Consider the following 18,131-nt stretch of genomic DNA (forward strand, 5'->3'; position numbering starts at 1 on the left):
CCTACACATTTAGTCAAACTTGCAAGCGATACGTGGATAATAGTAAACCTTAACATAAACGACATCGTTCTCCAGTAAAAATAGACCCGGCTCGATGGCTCGAGTCCTAGAAGCTTACCGGGTTCTCTCATCAAACTGCTCCATTCGGATATACTTCCACTCTCAAGTCTCACTCCCTCACAATCAATTCAAGCGATTGCCGCCCGTCGTCGCTTTCAAATTTGTTCTTCCGCCGGTAACTAATTCTCTTTCGCTTTGACTACGCTTTTGCTTCACTGCTTCGATCTCGTTCGGTTTCCTTCTGTTTGCTTCTTCAGAAATTCCTCGAATTGCTTTTGATCAATCTCAACTCAATCTGTGGATTACTATTTCATCGTGTTTTCACTTGTTGGTGCTCGGGAAAATTATGCAATTTTTCGAGTTGTTAATGGCTTTAGTTCTTCGTGTTTGCTCTTTAATGAATTACGAACTTTTTCCAAAGAGAAATAAGGTCTATTTTTTTTGGTGAAAGTAGGAGATTTTTTATGGCGGAGGGACAATTGACGAACATATCGGAGATGATACTGAAGAAGAGGAAGAAAGGGATGAGCTTGAATTGAGTAATTACGGCAACAATTACAGTAGCAGAGTGTTACATTAGTTGAAAGTTGAAAGATAGTTGTGCTCTTCATATTTTTTTATGGTCAATATCATTTTGTGGATAGAAAACTTTATCTTATAGTTTCTTAATGTTTGATGGTCAATGTCATTTTGTGGATATCTGAACACGCATCTTGACTTTTCGTTGAAGCTGCCACTTTCAATAAGATATTAGAACTTGCAGTCTGACTTTTAAATTTTCTAATCAATATCAGGAGGGCACGATTGTACTCTTTTTCCTCTTCTCCATTCAGTGCTCCTTATCTTGTGTTGTTTCCTGCATCGTCTTGATATTTGAAAGTTTGAGTAAGATGGGAAACTGTGTAGCACTAGAAATATCTTGTGATCAAACGTTGAATCATGCTTGTGGCTGCTTATTTGGTGATCGGAATTACATTCTCAAGATGGAGGCTAATCTCGAGGCTCTGCAGAATACTATGCAAGAGCTCGAGGAGAGAAGAGATGATCTGTTAAGAAGAGTTGTCATAGAAGAAGACAAAGGTTTGCAACGGCTTGCTCAAGTTCAAGGTTGGCTTTCAAGGGTTAAAGATGTTTGTTCTCAAGTCAATGATCTGCTGAAAGCTAAATCAATTCAAACTGAAAGGTTATGTCTCTGTGGATATTGTTCTAAGAATTTCATATCTGGCCGCAATTACGGAATAAATGTACTGAAAAAGTTGAAACACGTGGAAGGACTTCTAGCTAAAGGAGTTTTTGAAGTGGTGGCAGAGAAAATTCCTGCGCCTAAGGTGGAGAAGAAGCATATCCAAACCACAGTTGGGTTGGATGCAATGGTCGGAAGGGCATGGAACAGCCTCATGAAAGATGAACGAAGAACTTTGGGTCTTTATGGTATGGGGGGAGTAGGTAAAACCACGCTCTTAGCTTCTATTAACAACAAATTCCTTGAAGGGATGAATGGATTTGATCTTGTTATATGGGTTGTGGTTTCTAAAGATTTGCAAAATGAAGGCATTCAAGAACAGATTTTAGGAAGACTAGGTCTTCACAGGGGATGGAAACAAGTTACAGAAAAGGAGAAAGCCTCTTACATATGCAACATCCTCAACGTAAAGAAATTTGTGCTGTTATTGGATGATCTATGGAGCGAAGTAGATTTAGAAAAGATTGGAGTTCCACCTCTAACGCGAGAAAATGGATCCAAAATAGTTTTCACCACTCGTTCTAAAGATGTTTGCAGAGATATGGAAGTTGATGGTGAGATGAAAGTTGATTGTTTGCCACCGGATGAAGCCTGGGAACTGTTCCAAAAGAAAGTTGGACCAATCCCATTACAGAGCCATGAGGATATTCCCACACTTGCAAGAAAAGTAGCAGAAAAATGTTGTGGCTTGCCACTTGCACTCAGTGTCATTGGCAAAGCTATGGCATCTAGAGAGACTGTTCAGGAATGGCAGCATGTGATTCATGTTCTGAACTCGTCTAGCCACGAGTTCCCAAGTATGGAAGAAAAAATTCTTCCTGTTTTGAAGTTCAGTTATGATGATTTAAAAGATGAAAAAGTCAAATTGTGCTTCCTTTATTGTTCCCTGTTTCCGGAAGATTATGAAGTAAGAAAGGAAGAGTTGATAGAATATTGGATGTGTGAAGGATTTATAGATGGGAATGAAGATGAAGATGGAGCTAACAACAAAGGTCATGACATAATTGGCTCGTTAGTTCGTGCACATCTATTGATGGATGGTGAACTAACAACAAAAGTGAAAATGCATGATGTCATACGCGAGATGGCTCTTTGGATAGCGTCGAACTTTGGAAAACAGAAAGAAACACTTTGTGTGAAACCCGGTGTGCAGTTATGCCATATACCAAAGGACATCAATTGGGAAAGTTTGAGAAGGATGTCTTTGATGTGCAATCAGATTGCAAATATATCTTCTAGTTCCAACTCTCCCAACCTCTCAACTCTATTACTCCAGAATAACAAGTTGGTGCATATATCATGTGACTTTTTTAGGTTTATGCCAGCACTCGTGGTCTTGGATCTTTCGAGGAACTCGAGTCTCTCTAGCTTGCCGGAAGCAATTTCTAAGTTAGGTTCCTTGCAATATATCAACTTATCAACAACAGGGATAAAATGGTTGCCAGTTAGTTTTAAGGAGTTGAAGAAATTAATCCATTTGAATCTGGAGTTTACTGATGAACTTGAAAGTATTGTTGGGATAGCTACAAGCCTACCAAACCTGCAAGTGTTGAAATTGTTTTCTTCTCGTGTTTGTATTGATGGCAGTTTAATGGAAGAGTTACTACTCTTGGAGCACTTGAAGGTTTTAACAGCAACTATAAAGGACGCCTTGATTTTGGAAAGTATACAAGGAGTGGACCGATTGGTGAGTAGTATTCAAGCTTTATGTCTCAGAAATATGTCAGCACCGGTTATAATATTGAACACGGTAGCTCTGGGTGGTCTTCAACACCTTGAAATCGTGGGCTCCAAAATCTCAGAGATAAAGATAGATTGGGAAAGAAAAGGAAGAGGGGAGCTTAAATGTACAAGTTCTCCTGGCTTTAAGCACCTCTCTGTTGTTGAAATATTCAATTTGGAAGGTCCAAGGGATTTAACATGGCTGTTGTTTGCTCAAAACCTCAGGCGTCTATCTGTGACGCTGTCATTAACCATAGAAGAGATAATAAACAAGGAGAAAGGAATGAGTATTACCAATGTGCATCCAAATATCGTTGTTCCGTTTGGGAAGCTGGAATTCCTTGAAGTAAGGGGTTTGGATGAGTTAAAGAGAATCTGCTGGAATCCCCCGGCTCTTCCAAACCTGAGACAATTTGATGTACGAAGCTGCCTTAAGCTACCGGAAGCTGCCACTGAGTTTCCGCGACATGCCAATGAATAATGGGAGGACGGTGCTCCGGTGCTAGCTGATGGTTTCTGGCTTATGTACTAGTTTTGGAGAATGAAGCTATCGCAGATCGCAGATGTACTGCTTTTCTATCTCCCTCATTCTTGCTTGATTTGACACTCTCTGTTTGACTATATCCTTTCACTTCTTGATTTGGTTTCTGTTTGTGCACTGCTTTTGTTCCCGATTAACTTGTTTTCAAAGTTTTGAAAGACTATTTCCTTTTTCAGTTTTCACTTGTATTTTGTTTTTGTCTAATAAGTTCAAAAAATTCCAAGTGCGTTATCATTCTCTCTTTACTCTAATCTCTCTGAGTTTATTACTTTAAAAGGTTTCCTAATCTTTGTAACGCGGAAAACCGTTTTTAGCCTTCCAGTAAGAACACTAGATGGAGACGCAATTTCATGGCGGCGATGGAGAAGATCCTTGGCTAGCTCGAGACAAACTATACCATGTAATATTCTGCTTCTCAATCTCTCTTATCTTCTCTACTCTCGCCTCTTTCTCCCGCTACTCCTTTCTACGCCGTCACTCCATCTGGATCGGATCTGCTTTCTCACTCGCCGCCGGTGCGGCTAAAGAAGCTGCCGATCAAATTGGTATCTTCCCTTCCGCAGGTGCTTCCGTTAGAGACGCCGTCGCGGACGCCATTGGAGTTGTGATAGCTGCTTTGGTTCTCCTCCTCTGGAAATCTCGAAGATCACGTACCCGACCCATCCTTCCGATTTGAATCTTCTTTCTTATTGCTGCCGATTCGATTCACAGTAGAAAATATTCCGTTGAAGCTTGTCAGTGTTGTATCCACGGATAATCTCGCAATTTTTATCAAAAGTTTGATCATCACAAAATTTTGGTAATCAGTCTCCTTTGATTTTACTTGTTGAAATGAAAACATGCAACAAACAGTTTATGAGAGTATTGTTGATTCAAGTAAATCAGTTTTGAATAAAACTGTACTCAGATTATTGCTGCTAAAGTATATGATTCATGAAATCTGAAATTTTGAATTAGTTCAGTGTTTAGGCTCAATATCAAATATTCGTTTTCGCCATTTGCTCATTCATTGTGAAGATCAAGGAGAGAAACATTTGGCCTGCTTGAAACATCACATCAAAATTTGAAAACCAACAAAATTGAAAAGATTATGATGTCCAAGACCAAGACCAAAATGAATTTTGGTCAAACATGAGTCAAACATGATTTTTTTTCTTTTTCTTTTTCTTTCATCAATGTGTTTTTAGTCGTTATCTTTAATATTGCTTTTTCCTAACTCTCCTTCTATTGGCGCATTTATTTTTTCTGAATCCTAATTCATTTTTTTTTTGTTCTTAAATTAATTCCAATTTCCAAGTCCTCTTCATCTTTATTGCTTTTTTTATTCCCTAACTCTTGTTTTATTGGCATAGAAATTTTCTTCGGATCCTCCTCACTGTCTCTCTATACTCCACTCTTCATCAAGCGTTGGGTCATCGCCGTCTTCCCTTTCCTTCCCTCTCTAACGTAAGCTCCAGATTTCTTCTATTCTCTGTTTTCTCATTGAAATCCCTAGTAATGATTTTCTCTATTCTCTGGGCATTTCGTGCTTCAATGCCTTTACTCACTTCTTCTTTAAGAAAATATTTTGGATTTCTCTATGTTCCTTATCATGCATGCGACATGCGTGAATCTCTTAGCTGAGTTTTGTAAATGCTGTATCAATTTCGTCTCTTTTGCTTTCTCTAGTTTATTTTTTCCTTAAGTTCTTCCCTAGGGTTTCTCTTGCTCTGAAGATTTCCATACTATCGACTCAGTTTGCTAGAAATTGAGTCTCTTTTGGGCTTTAAACTTTGCTGCATGAACTATCTGATGTGACAGACTCATTTTAACTCTAAAAAGTTTTTCGATTTCTTAGAGATTCTATTTAGCTTGTTTGGTGAATGCATCATCCTCTTGGTTGCTATTTTTCATTTGTTATCATTCTTTTCTCCAGGTAAAGCAGGTAGGATGAGCATTTCTGATGAAGAGGCTGAGATCAGCGAGTCAGAGATTGAGGACTATTCTGAAACACCCTACCGCCTTTTACGCGACGGGACTTACAAGGTGAAGGTGAATGGACAGCTCAGATGCCCGTTTTGTGCAGGCAAGAAGAAGCAAGATTACAAGTACAAGGAGTTGTATGCACATGCTACTGGGGTTTCCAAAGGTTCTGCCACCAGAAGTGCTTTACAGAAGGCTAATCATCTTGCTTTAGCTATGTTTTTAGAGAATGAGCTTGCTGGTTATGCAGAACCTGTTCCACGCCCTCCAGTTGTTCCTCCTCAGTTAGACGAGACTGAACCAAACCCTCATAACGTCTATGTCTGGCCATGGATGGGGATTGTTGTTAACCCTTTGAAAGAAGCGGATGACAAGGAACTTCTACTTGATTCAGCATATTGGCTGCAGACCCTTTCCAAATTCAAGCCTATTGAGGTGAATGCCTTTTGGGTCGAACAAGATTCGATTGTTGGGGTTATTGCTAAGTTTAACGGAGACTGGAGTGGCTTTGCTGGTGCCACAGAGCTTGAAAAAGAATTTGAGACCCAAGGGTCCAGCAAAAAGGAGTGGACTGAGAGGAGCGGAGATTCAGAGTCAAAGGCCTATGGTTGGTGTGCACGTGCAGACGACTTTGAATCTCAAGGTCCAATAGGTGAGTACCTCTCCAAGGAGGGACAGCTAAGAACAGTTTCAGATATTTCGCAAAAAAATGTGCAGGATAGAAACACTGTTCTGGAAGAACTTTCAGATATGATTGCTATGACAAACGAAGATCTGAACAAGGTCCAATACAGTTACAACAGGACGGCAATGTCACTGCAAAGGGTCCTAGATGAGAAAAAAAACTTGCACCAAGCTTTTGCTGACGGTATTTACTGACACACTGATATGTTTCCGACTCATATAGCATTTAGGGTATCTGACTATTTTTTATACTTTATCTCCTCAGAAACAAAGAAGATGCAGCAGATGTCACTTCGCCATATCCAGAAAATCCTATATGATAAAGAGAAGCTAAGCAATGAACTGGATCGTAAGATGCGGGACTTGGAGTCTCGGGCCAAACAATTGGAAAAACATGAAGCACTAACTGAACTGGATAGGCAAAAGCTTGATGAAGACAAGAGAAAGGTAATATCGTTTTCAGTATGATACATAGGAAACAATCAGTCTGTTCATATGTATGCATTTCTCTTTTCCGAGGAACCAATGATCATTTTATGTTTTTTTTTTTGCTTTGGCAGAGTGATGCTATGAACAAATCCCTACAGTTAGCCTCACGTGAGCAGAAAAAGGCTGACGAAAGCGTCTTGAGACTTGTAGAAGAACATCAGGTATATTCCTTCATAGCACACTACTTAAACTGACTAACAAGTTAATTCCAAATTAAGGGAAACCACCCGTACCTACCTTTTTGTGTCTGAGTTTGAAACTCTCTCCTTGCCAGAGGCAAAAAGAAGATGCTTTGAACAAGATCCTTCTGCTTGAGAAGCAGCTAGACACCAAACAGACACTGGAAATGGAGATTCAAGAGCTAAAAGGCAAATTACAAGTGATGAAGCATCTGGGGGATGATGATGATGAGGCGGTCCAGAAGAAAATGAAAGAGATGAATGATGAGCTGGATGACAAGAAAGCTGAGTTAGAAGGGCTAGAAAGTATGAACTCAGTCTTGATGACAAAAGAACGCCAAAGCAATGATGAGATACAAGCAGCGCGGAAAAAATTGATTGCGGTACAGATTTCTAATGCTTTAGTGTTCTTGGGTACTGATACAGTTGCATTTTGCAATTATAACAATATGATCCTGAGAATCGTTTTCGTTTTTCGCATCTAAAATAATTCAGACATGGTCAAACACTCTAGTTTGTTGGTTATCTTTAGTTGACAACTGAACTTGCAAGTTTAACATAAACCTGTTTGATGGGATGGATTGAATATGAGTTTCAATTTGATAAGATTACGGTGTATGACGTCTGTAGGTCTCTGATAAAAATCACAGATATTTACCACTATATCTTGTGAGTTATTAATTGATGGGAGAACTTGATAAACATCACAAGACTCAAAAGGTTGCTCTTTGATCCAGGGTTTGACAGGATTGTTGGGTGCCGAGACCGATATTGGAGTAAAAAGGATGGGAGAACTTGATGAGAAACCTTTCCTGGATGTTTGCAAGCTGAGATATTCTGCAAATGAAGCTGCGGTCGAAGCTGCCACCCTTTGCTCTACATGGCAGGAGAACCTTAAGAATCCATCATGGCAACCATTCAAGCATGAAGGAACCGGGGATGGAGCAGAGGTAGGTTCATTCATTTTACAAGTCTTTATCACACTGAATCATTGCTTTAGGTTGGCGCCAATATGACTTTGAAAAGTTTCTTGGCCACTGTTTTAGTTAAATATGGAGTAACCTGTGATTTCTGTGAACGTTGATACTTGTATCCATACGTTGGTACAACTGTTTTTGTGAGTTAGCGGTAATGGTGTTAGATGGTAATGGTTACAGGAAGTGGTAGACGAGGATGATGAGCAGCTGAAGAAGCTTAAAAGAGAGTGGGGTAAAGAGGTGCATAACGCAGTAAAAACAGCTCTTGTGGAGATGAATGAGTATAATGCAAGTGGTCGGTACACAACTCCAGAACTGTGGAACTTCAAAGAAGGAAGAAAAGCCACTCTGAAGGAAGTGATTACCTTCATTTCGAACGACATAAAAATTCTGAAACGCAAAAGAACCTGAAGGTATGCTAAATCTTCTACAGTTGACACAGGTCTCCTTATAAACACTCAGAAACGTGTAAGAGTCTTTATAAGGTTTAGGGTAGAAACTCGTCAACAAATACTGCAGAGGCATGATCTCTTTTGTTGACTTCAGTTAAAGAACTTGAATTATGATCTGGTCTGGCTTTGTTCTTGTGCCATTTTGATTTGAACTGAAGAATCCAATGGTCTTCTACTTTTGGTTGCTGGATTGGAGAAGCAGGAAGAAGAGGAAGAATAAATGGTTAAGCTTTATGTGATATAAGTAACTGAGAATTGATGTAAAATAATTAGGATGCTCGTATGCGTATGGAGATTGGAGACTAATTTCTTTCACTTATCGTTGAACCTTTTTATTTAAAAGCATTCGAATCTTTAAGTTATCTCTTTGTTTATGCTTTTTGTTTTATATTTTTGTTAATAGCCACCAAAAATCATTGAGTAAAAAAAAAAAAAGATTTATCATTTTATCAGCTTTGATTAAAATGATGATCATACAAGTTTGTGGGTTTGGCAAGTTAAGATTATTTGGGCAAGTAACATAGTCAATGATCTTTTTTTAAAAGGTTTCTTCTTGGGAAAGAAAAATGAGAACCCTAAAGGAAATAAAAAAAGAAAGAAAGAACACGATCAATTTAGGATTTATTTTGGTGCAGAAACAAGAAAACTTGTGGCGAAGAGCTAATAAATAGATTCAGAGGAGAAATAGAGAGAGACAGAGAGCGAGGGACAAAAAAAAATCGATTGATAATTTTTTTCGGCAGAGTCGAGAAAATTTTGATATATTAATATCCGTAATTCCTTAAAAAGCCTCCTCTTCGTCTTCTTCTTCTTCTCCTCCCCAGTTTCGCATCATTCTCTTCGATAACCGCCACATCCTCTGAAACCCTAATCTGGAGAATCGCCGCCTTCTCCAGAAAATATCTATTTCTATACCTTGTTCGTTTGATTTCCAGGTTCGAATCACCGCCTCCTCGTTTCTCCATTTCCGTGTTTGTTTGTTTTGGTTTCGTTTGAATCTTTCTGCTAGATATATTCGTTGTCTTTGGGATTTTGATTGTTCTTGGCATTTTGAAATTGCTTTGCAGATACTGATGAAACCGGATCGGATCTTTCTCTAGATCCGTTCTAGGTTTATCGATTTCTTTCTATCAATCTCTCGCATCCGGATGCTTTTTGCAAGTTCTTGAAGCGGATTCATCATAAATCGACAGAGAAATGTCGCAGGCTCCGAATCCAGAAGAAGAAGACGACACGATTGAAATCCGCGAGGTCTGGAACCATAACCTTGAACAAGAGATGGCTCTGATTGAACAATCCATCGACGATTTCCCTTACGTAGCCATGGACACAGAGTTCCCAGGAATCGTTTGCAAGACAGTAACGGCGAATCCAAACCCAAACCCATACTCTATACACTACGAATACAACTACGATACCTTGAAGGCGAACGTGAATATGCTCAAGTTGATTCAGCTCGGTCTCACCTTATCAGATGAGAAAGGAAACTTACCAACCTGTGGAACCAACAAGCAATGCATCTGGCAATTCAATTTCAGAGAATTCAATGTCATATCCGACATGTTCGCCTTGGATTCCATCGAACTCCTCCGTAAGTCAGCCATCGATTTGGAGAAGAACAACGAATGCGGTGTAGACGCAAAGAGATTCGCAGAGCTTCTAATGGGTTCAGGAGTAGTGCTAAACGATAAGATACATTGGGTGACATTCCATTGCGGATACGATTTTGGGTACTTGCTGAAACTCTTGTCAGGGAAAGAATTGCCGGAGGAGATATCGGACTTCTTTGATCAGATGGAGAAGTTTTTCCCGGTAGTGTATGATATCAAATACTTGATGGGATTCTGTACTAACCTCTATGGAGGTCTGGAGAAAATAGCGGAGTTACTTGGTGTTAAACGAGTTGGGATTTCTCACCAGGCTGGATCAGATAGCTTGTTAACGTTGCGTACTTTCATCAAGATGAAAGAGTTCTTCTTCACTGGTTCCTTGCTCAAGTATTCTGGTTTTTTGTTTGGATTAGATAATCCTCGGTTGCTCACTGGATCCAAAAATTAAAATTGAAAAAAAAAATAAAAAAAATGAAAAAATTTAAAACTGTTTTTTGGTGTCTTTTTGGTTAGGCTGCTTTTAGGCTATGTGGAATTACAAAATAGGTGTTAAGAGCGTATATGATGCACAAGAATTTAGTCACTAAAAAGGTTATTCCATGATCTTATTAGGTGAAGAAGAATTGTAGAAATGAAATCATGTATTTAACATTTGGTTTAGTGAGTTTGATTGTTATGGTGAAATGATTCTGCAGTTTTCTTATTATCGATGATACCATTTCGTGGAATTGCGTTTTATATTTCGCAAAACTATTGACAATAACAAACAAATTTCAGTTGTTTACACCCTTTGTTTGTCAACCACAACTTTTCCAATGATTCCACTAATCCACGTTGCTGCCAATGTCTAATATCGTATCAATTATCAAAATTGTGGGAGAGAAGGGAACCACCGAAATAATAATGTCCTTACACAACGTCGTCTAGCCCAATTAATAGGCCCATTTAAGCCCAAATAATACAGAATTGTGGCCCTGGTCCGCTACGATCCGTTAAAATCTGAAATTAGGGTTTTAGTTTAACTCTCCATATAAATTGTTCCAAATTTCATTCGTATCCTTTCCGCTGCTGCCGTCTTCGTCTCTGAGGTCAGTGTTTCAGCTCCTTGAACGATATATACGATCTTATCGATTTCGCATTATTCTATCTTAGGCTATGTATATGACTGTCGAACTTAGTTTTACCGCCGCCGATTTGGCTTCGTTATATTTTCCCTAGTAGAATTAATTGTTTAGGTGTTTGCTAAGCTCATTTGCATGACTTATATTGGCAGATAATAAGGACTTGTGTATTTTTCCATCGTTAAAAGGCATTTCAAAGAGACAATATGTCAGGGTAAGCTTCTCCTTCGTTGTTAACTGCATTTGTGAATCTTGCGTTATCAGTAATACATGTAGCTAATTTCTCTGATTATCCATCCCTTTTTCATATACTCCACGATAATTCTCTCTTCTATTTTGAGGTGGCCTTATCTATTTAATTAAATAGCATCTGTTGTTACATTGTTGATTTCTGTTTTGTGGGACTTAGTCAAGCTTCGGAATAATCAGAAAGTTGCTGTACGAGTATCATTTTGTTTGTTTAGCTTGTCTGATTCTTCTAATCGCGTCTAGTTGGTTCTTGACAAGTTTCAAATCAGAATTGTTCCATGCTTTAGATGTTTCGATGTTTATTGTGGACAATCCAAGTATATGATATCATGTGTTGTGTCCTGACTTTTCAGTGATGAGGCTGCCCCTGTTGTTGTTCCTCCCCCCGTTGCTGAGCCAGCGGCCATCCCAGAGGACATGGACTTAATGACTGCATTGGAGTTGACTCTTAGGAAAGCTCGTGCTTATGGTGGTGTTGTTCGTGGTCTCCATGAGTGTGCTAAGCTTATTGAGAAGCGTGTGGCTCAACTCGTTGTCTTGGCTGAAGACTGCAACCAGCCTGATTATGTCAAGCTTGTGAAGGCTCTCTGTGCTGATCACGAAGTCAGGTTGCTAACAGTTCCAAGTGCCAAGACCCTTGGCGAATGGGCTGGTGTAAGTCTATGTTTTCCTCTTTAATACTGACTCTTCATATATACCTTATTGTCGCTCAGTTTATCCTCCTAAATGAATGTTTGGTTATCAATGGCAAATTGAATCTTTGATGTTGTTGCAGCTCTGCAAGATTGATTCTGAGGGTAATGCCAGGAAGGTTGTTGGATGCTCATGTCTTGTTGTCAAGGTATATAAAGTCATGGATGAATCATCTAATTTTTAGGATTCATTGATGATGGTCCATAGTTCTTTTACTTAACACGTTTCTGTGATTTCTTGTCAGGACTTCGGCGAGGAGACAACTGCCCTCAGTATCGTCAATAAGCATATTGCTTCTCAATAAAATGCCATGAAGCATATCTAAACTCGGATTTCATATGTTTTCCACCCCCAATGCTGTTTTCTCTTGGTTTTGATATATTATCTAATATTTAGCGGACAGCTCTTGAGATTTGTTTGGAACATGATCAAGTTTTGTTGTTATCTAGACTTTACTCTTCCAAGGCCAAATTTGCTTGAGATTTATTTGGCTCATTACTCTTCATCATAATTTTTTTTTTCCTATTAACCTATATGGTTTCTACTTAACTAATATAGTTGAGAGAGTGAAAGCATTTAAAATCTGTTTACCGTATCAAATAACAGGATATTTAACTCAGCCTCGAAAACACTTATATTTCATATTATTCATCTTGTTCCGTCTGTATACATTTTTTTTTTTGTTAAAGGCTTTGGTCCGTCTGTATACATATGAATTGTGTTCTATCGTCGTCAATTTTTTAAAAAAAAACTTTTTTCGTTTTACACGAATACAAAAATCATTGAAAATTTCATTCATTTCTTTTGAAGTGAAAAGCTCGGGGAGAAGGCGGGAAGTGGAAAAGCCAAGGCTCTGGTATTGCAACAATTGATTATAATTTGTAGAGATACTTAATTATGATTTGAAAAAACAGGGGATTACTTAATAATCGAATGACAAAGCACACACATGATTGATTTTAGTTTTGTGTTTTTTGTCAAGACTTGCATAATCGAGTTTAAAGAGTAGCGTTTTTTTGTTTGTTTATGAGTTAATTTCGCATGTACGGGTTACATAGAGCAGTTCTTGCATGTTCTACACCGCCTTTAAAAGGCGCAAAGTTGTCATTTTTATTTCCTTTTCATTTGCTTCCAACCATTTAGATTTGAGGACTCTCTGTCTTTTCTTATTTCGGAGAATGTTCTTTTTCTAGGGTTTTGAAATTCTAAGAGATTTTCTGAAGAAGAAAACAAAATGGGTCCTCTTGTCGAAGCGACTGAGTTCTCGAAAGAACAAGCACTCACCGACGCTGCAGAAAATCTCCTTAAACCTCATTTCTCAACTGATGCGACTCTCAGTCTTCTCGAGGTACGAATCCTTCTCTCTGTCTCTCTGGTTTTGTAACGCTTTCTCGAAATTTGGGTTTTTGTTGCTTTTGTTCATGTGTGTTGTTGAAATTCTTCTGTTGGGGGTTAGATTACAGGAAGCAATTAGGGTTTTTTCACTTCTTGCCGATAAGAAAAATTCGACTTTTGCTGTTTTGTTCAATGTTCGTTAGTGATTTCGTAAAGGTGATAGCTTTTAGGGTTCTGTTGCTTTCAAATCCCTAGGGGGGAAATCTATTTCTCTCTGTGGTTTATGTTCAATCATCTGATTTTTTTATGCTTTTATGTGTAGGTAATGGAGTCTCTGCTCGCCACTGTCGAGCAAGATCTTTCTTCATCAGTACAAAAGGCCCTACATCCACCAATGAGGGCTTTGGTATCCGCTGATCTTTTGAGAAACCCTGATTCTGATGTTAGGGTTTCTGTTGTCTCTTGCTTGACCGAAATTATGAGGATTACTGCTCCTGAGGCCCCTTACAACGATGAGCAAATGAAGGTTGATATTCCATTAATCCACAATTTGTGTACCAGTTAAACTGGTCTCTTGTTTTTGCAATGCTTTCTTCAAATATTCTCTCATGAGGCATTGGCTTTGCTTATTTGGCTTACAGGACATCTTCCAGGTGACAATAGAAGCCTTTGAAAAACTTGCTGATGCTTCTAGTCGCAGTTACAGGAAAGCCGAGGTTATTCTTGAGACTGTTGCAAAGGTTAGATCATCCTTGGTTATGTTGGACTTGGAGTGCGACGATCTTGTCCTAGAAATGTTTCAACGGTTCTTGAAAATCATAAGGTAGATACAGAACCTGATTTAACAATGCTCAGTTAACTCTTAGGTACTTTATGTGACACTGATGATGGCTTTTCTTTTGGGCATTTATCTAGGCCGGATCATCCTCAACTGGTGCTTGTCTCAATGGAAACGATTATGATCACAGTTATAGATGAAAGTGAAGAAGTACCCATGGACTTGCTCGAGATTCTCTTGACTACTGTCAAAAAGGACAGTCAGGTAAAGGCTTTTGCTATTTGAGGTTAAATTCTTCCAGCTTTTCAATTGACTTGAGGTTTGATTTTTCTGGTCGGCATGCCTTAGGATGTCTCACCAGCTGCTTTGACGCTTGTGGAGAAGGTTCTCAGTAGTTGCACCTGTAAGCTTCAGCCGTGCATCATGGAAGCTTTGAAGTCCTCAGGGACCAGCTTGGATATGTATTCTCCTGTAGTTTCATCAATATGCCAAAGTGAATTTGCTACTACTCAAGCACACAATGATGTTAAGCCCAAAGATAATGAGGTATCCTCAATGCTCTGAGCTCTTGGTTTGATTGCTACTAGAGTAATTGTGTAGTTAAATCTTGAAGTTGCATCTGCCAATAGATTATATTAAGCTTCTTCTATCTTTTTCATTTGTTCAGGCAGATGAAAAGATATCAGAAGGACAAGTAGTTCCAAGTGATTCATTGGAGGTACTGTGTTTAAAGGCTTTTGGTGTTCATCTTCTTTGACATTATCTGTTGCTTAACAAATATCTTCAAAATCTGTTGAATTAGGACAAATTGAATTTAGGGCTTTCTCGCAAAGGAACTAGATCCAAGAGAAGTGCTAGAGGTGGAACTCGTCGAGCGAATGGAGATGAAAAAGTAATAACTGCAAATGAAGGGCTGTCTGAAAGTACAGATGCAGAGACTGCATCAGGGTCTACAAGGAAGAGAGGGTGGAAACCAAAATCTCTGATGAATCCTGAGGAAGGCTATTCATTTAAGACGTCTTCAAGCAAGAAGGTGCAGGAAAAAGAACTTGGGGATTCATCACTTGGAAAGGTGGCTGCCAAGAAAGTGCCTTTGCCTTCTAAAGTTGGTCAAACGAATCAGTCTGTTGTTATTTCTCTCTCATCCTCTGGTAGGGCTAGGACAGGGTCACGTAAACGAAGCCGAACTAAGATGGAAGAGACGGATCATGATGTAAGTTCTGTTGCGACACAACCAGCAAAGAAACAGACTGTGAAGAAAACTAATCCTGCAAAAGAAGATTTGACGAAGTCTAATGTTAAAAAACATGAAGATGGCATTAAGACTGGCAAGTCAAGTAAAAAGGAGAAAGCAGATAATGGTTTAGCAAAAACATCTGCAAAGAAGCCACTTGCAGAAACTATGATGGTAAAGCCCAGTGGAAAAAAGTTAGTCCATTCAGATGCTAAGAAAAAGAATTCAGAAGGTGCAAGCATGGATACGCCTATTCCCCAATCATCAAAGAGCAAGGTAATCAGTTATTTGAACCATGATTTCGCTTATCTGTATATAATATACTAGAACTTCCTTAAACTTATAATGGGGTAACTGTGCAGAAGAAGGATTCTCGTGCAACGACGCCTGCAACCAAAAAGTCTGAACAAGCTCCTAAGAGCCATCCCAAGATGAAACGGATAGCAGGAGAGGAAGTGGTGATTATTTTGTTGCTTTCTCTGTCCATGATATGAGGCATTGACTTCTCACCTGTATTCATATGGTATAGATTCCTCTTTTCAGGAGTCCAATACAAACGAGCTTGGTGAAGAACTCGTTGGTAAGAGAGTTAATGTCTGGTGGCCACTCGACAAGAAGTAAGTTTATTGTTAAACTTACTAACTTCATTTTTGATACTATATGATGAATGATAGCAATCTTACGATTTGTATTTGCACAGGTTTTATGAAGGTGTCATAAAATCTTATTGTAGAGTTAAGAAGATGCATCAAGTGAGTTAACTTCTCTATTTGGTATTTTAAAATTCTCTATTTATTGCATAACTGGTTTATATAGAATTTTCCCACTGATGGTCTCGCAGGTAACATATTCTGATGGCGATGTTGAAGAGCTTAATCTGAAAAAAGAACGTTTTAAGATAATCGAGGATAAATCTTCAGCCAGTGAGGTGAAAATTTCTTACATTCTATCATTCACCATTCTTTATATTTACCAAAATTTCAATGTATCTGGTTTCCCTAATAAAATCTAAGCAGGATAAGGAAGATGATCTGCTTGAGTCTACTCCTTTATCTGCCTTGTAAGTGAAACTTCCATAGTTCTATGATAACCCACAATTTATAATTTTAATTTAGCTTTAGTCTTGAGTTTTTTGCTGTTATGTGCAGTATACAAAGGGAGAAATCCAAGAAGAGGAAAATTGTGTCTAAGAATGTGGAACCGAGTAGTTCTCCAGAAGTCAGGTATGAAAGTATATAAGAATTCTAGTTTTAGTTGTTTGAAAGTTTGATCCGTGAGTGAATTAGTTCACAATTATGGATGTAGATCCTCTATGCAAACAATGAAGAAGAAAGACTCTGTAACAGACTCCATTAAGCAAACAAAAAGAACCAAAGGTGCACTGAAGGCTGTAAGCAATGAACCAGAAAGCACTACAGGGAAAAATCTTAAATCCTTGAAAAAGCTGAATGGTGAACCTGATAAAACAAGAGGCAGAACTGGCAAAAAGCAGAAGGTGACTCAAGCTATGCACCGGAAAATCGAAAAAGATTGTGATGAGCAGGAAGACCTCGAAACCAAAGATGAAGAAGACAGTCTGAAATTGGGGAAAGAATCAGATGCAGAGCCTGATCGTATGGAAGATCACCAAGAATTGCCTGAAAATCACAATGTAGAAACCAAAACTGATGGAGAAGAGCAGGAGGCAGCGAAAGAGCCAACGGCAGAGTCTAAAACTAATGGAGAGGAGCCAAATGCAGAACCCGAAACTGATGGAAAAGAGCATAAATCATTGAAGGAGCCAAATGCAGAGCCCAAATCTGATGGAGAAGAGCAGGAGGCAGCAAAAGAGCCAAATGCTGAGCTCAAAACTGATGGAGAAAATCAGGAGGCAGCAAAAGAGCTAACTGCAGAACGCAAAACTGATGAGGAAGAGCACAAGGTAGCTGATGAGGTAGAGCAAAAGTCACAGAAAGAGACAAATGTAGAACCGGAAGCTGAGGGAGAAGAGCAAAAGTCAGTGGAAGAGCCAAATGCAGAACCCAAGACCAAGGTAGAAGAGAAAGAGTCAGCAAAAGAGCAAACTGCAGACACAAAATTGATTGAGAAGGAGGATATGTCTAAGACAAAGGGAGAAGAGATTGATAAAGAAACATATTCAAGCATCCCTGAGACTGGTAAAGTAGGAAACGAAGCTGAAGAAGATGATCAGAGAGTGATTAAGGAACTGGAAGAAGAGTCTGACAAGGCAGAAGTCAGTACTACGGTGCTTGAGGTTGATCCATGAATGAAGGATTGTTAGGTAAATGTTAATCCAGGAAAAAAAGATTGGTTCTTGTGGTTTAGGTAACTTATGTATTAAGTGAAGCTGCTTGTTTAGAGACTAATGGTGTGTTTTATGAGTAGATTCTTCTGACCTATGTCTCGTTATGGAACTAGTTTGATCTTATGTCACCTTGCTAGCAGCAGATATTGATATTTATATATTTAAGAGACATGCGCATGAGAATGAGGGTATGGAAAAGTCCATATCAGATGACACAAACAATGATCGTATGTGTAGTCACTTGTGCATTTCCAGTTTTGGACATAAAATTCTGATATTGCATAGAAATGTTTTTAAATAACACTAATCCAAACCTAAATAAAATATCTCTATACATCATCTAGAAATGTATGGCTTGATCAAGAATTGTAGATAATAATACCCTGAGTTAAATGATTGTAGGTATTATTTCAGTTTTCAAAATTGTCCAAATTTATGAGCTATATTAAAGATAATATTTTCAATAAGGTGTGTAGTTCTAAATGTTTCTTCTTCTT

General features: G+C 38.7%; 7 protein-coding genes across 10 annotated transcripts; all 7 read left to right on the top strand.

The window, feature by feature from the left end:
• Positions 1–21: 21 nt before the first annotated feature.
• On the top strand, positions 22–842 carry AT1G15885 (uncharacterized protein). The gene is made up of 2 exons (NM_001084074.3): positions 22–235; positions 515–842. The coding sequence occupies exons 1-2, from the start codon at positions 95–97 to the stop codon at positions 638–640; spliced, it is 267 nt and encodes an 88-aa protein (NP_001077543.1). The 5' UTR covers positions 22–94; the 3' UTR covers positions 641–842.
• An 11-nt stretch (positions 843–853) lies between these two features.
• AT1G15890 (Disease resistance protein (CC-NBS-LRR class) family) lies at positions 854–3,786 on the top strand. 2 transcript variants are annotated; one of them, NM_001332190.1, is made up of 2 exons: positions 860–1,243; positions 1,333–3,768. In NM_001332190.1, exon 2 carries the CDS (start codon positions 1,431–1,433, stop codon positions 3,504–3,506), a length of 2,076 nt encoding a protein of 691 aa, NP_001322964.1. In that variant the 5' UTR covers positions 860–1,243; positions 1,333–1,430; the 3' UTR covers positions 3,507–3,768. The 2 variants fall into 2 exon arrangements, with proteins under 2 accessions (NP_173041.1, NP_001322964.1); NM_101457.3 differs by having other exon boundaries at positions 854–3,786.
• Positions 3,787–3,817: 31 nt separating this feature from the next.
• Positions 3,818–4,492, top strand: AT1G15900 (uncharacterized protein). The gene has a single exon (NM_101458.2). The coding sequence runs from the start codon at positions 3,901–3,903 to the stop codon at positions 4,240–4,242; it is 342 nt and encodes a 113-aa protein (NP_173042.1). The 5' UTR covers positions 3,818–3,900; the 3' UTR covers positions 4,243–4,492.
• A 303-nt stretch (positions 4,493–4,795) lies between these two features.
• FDM1 (XH/XS domain-containing protein) lies at positions 4,796–8,725 on the top strand. Its single transcript, NM_101459.4, has 7 exons — positions 4,796–5,012; positions 5,482–6,396; positions 6,478–6,659; positions 6,773–6,862; positions 6,976–7,263; positions 7,618–7,830; positions 8,038–8,725. The coding sequence occupies exons 2-7, from the start codon at positions 5,496–5,498 to the stop codon at positions 8,266–8,268; spliced, it is 1,905 nt and encodes a 634-aa protein (NP_173043.1). The 5' UTR covers positions 4,796–5,012; positions 5,482–5,495; the 3' UTR covers positions 8,269–8,725.
• Positions 8,726–8,799: 74 nt separating this feature from the next.
• On the top strand, positions 8,800–10,694 carry AT1G15920 (Polynucleotidyl transferase, ribonuclease H-like superfamily protein). 2 transcript variants are annotated; one of them, NM_202109.3, is made up of 2 exons: positions 8,800–9,244; positions 9,377–10,694. In NM_202109.3, the coding sequence occupies exon 2, from the start codon at positions 9,507–9,509 to the stop codon at positions 10,365–10,367; it is 861 nt and encodes a 286-aa protein (NP_973838.1). In that variant the 5' UTR covers positions 8,800–9,244; positions 9,377–9,506; the 3' UTR covers positions 10,368–10,694. The 2 variants fall into 2 exon arrangements, with proteins under 2 accessions (NP_973838.1, NP_173044.1); NM_101460.3 differs by having other exon boundaries at positions 9,103–10,372.
• Positions 10,695–10,860: 166 nt separating this feature from the next.
• AT1G15930 (Ribosomal protein L7Ae/L30e/S12e/Gadd45 family protein) lies at positions 10,861–12,593 on the top strand. 2 transcript variants are annotated; one of them, NM_179342.3, is made up of 5 exons: positions 10,861–11,007; positions 11,193–11,254; positions 11,643–11,943; positions 12,065–12,130; positions 12,227–12,593. In NM_179342.3, the coding sequence occupies exons 2-5, from the start codon at positions 11,247–11,249 to the stop codon at positions 12,284–12,286; spliced, it is 435 nt and encodes a 144-aa protein (NP_849673.1). In that variant the 5' UTR covers positions 10,861–11,007; positions 11,193–11,246; the 3' UTR covers positions 12,287–12,593. The 2 variants fall into 2 exon arrangements, with proteins under 2 accessions (NP_849673.1, NP_173045.1); NM_101461.5 differs by having other exon boundaries at positions 10,995–11,254; positions 12,227–12,559.
• Positions 12,594–12,903: 310 nt separating this feature from the next.
• AT1G15940 (Tudor/PWWP/MBT superfamily protein) lies at positions 12,904–17,950 on the top strand. Its single transcript, NM_101462.5, has 14 exons — positions 12,904–13,330; positions 13,640–13,843; positions 13,959–14,140; positions 14,233–14,359; positions 14,444–14,641; positions 14,763–14,813; positions 14,898–15,605; positions 15,692–15,787; positions 15,873–15,946; positions 16,030–16,081; positions 16,171–16,257; positions 16,346–16,389; positions 16,478–16,552; positions 16,635–17,950. The coding sequence occupies exons 1-14, from the start codon at positions 13,217–13,219 to the stop codon at positions 17,593–17,595; spliced, it is 2,973 nt and encodes a 990-aa protein (NP_173046.2). The 5' UTR covers positions 12,904–13,216; the 3' UTR covers positions 17,596–17,950.
• Positions 17,951–18,131: the final 181 nt, after the last annotated feature.

Source organism: Arabidopsis thaliana, assembly GCF_000001735.4.
Source record: "Arabidopsis thaliana chromosome 1 sequence".
Taxonomy (NCBI): domain Eukaryota; kingdom Viridiplantae; phylum Streptophyta; class Magnoliopsida; order Brassicales; family Brassicaceae; genus Arabidopsis; species Arabidopsis thaliana.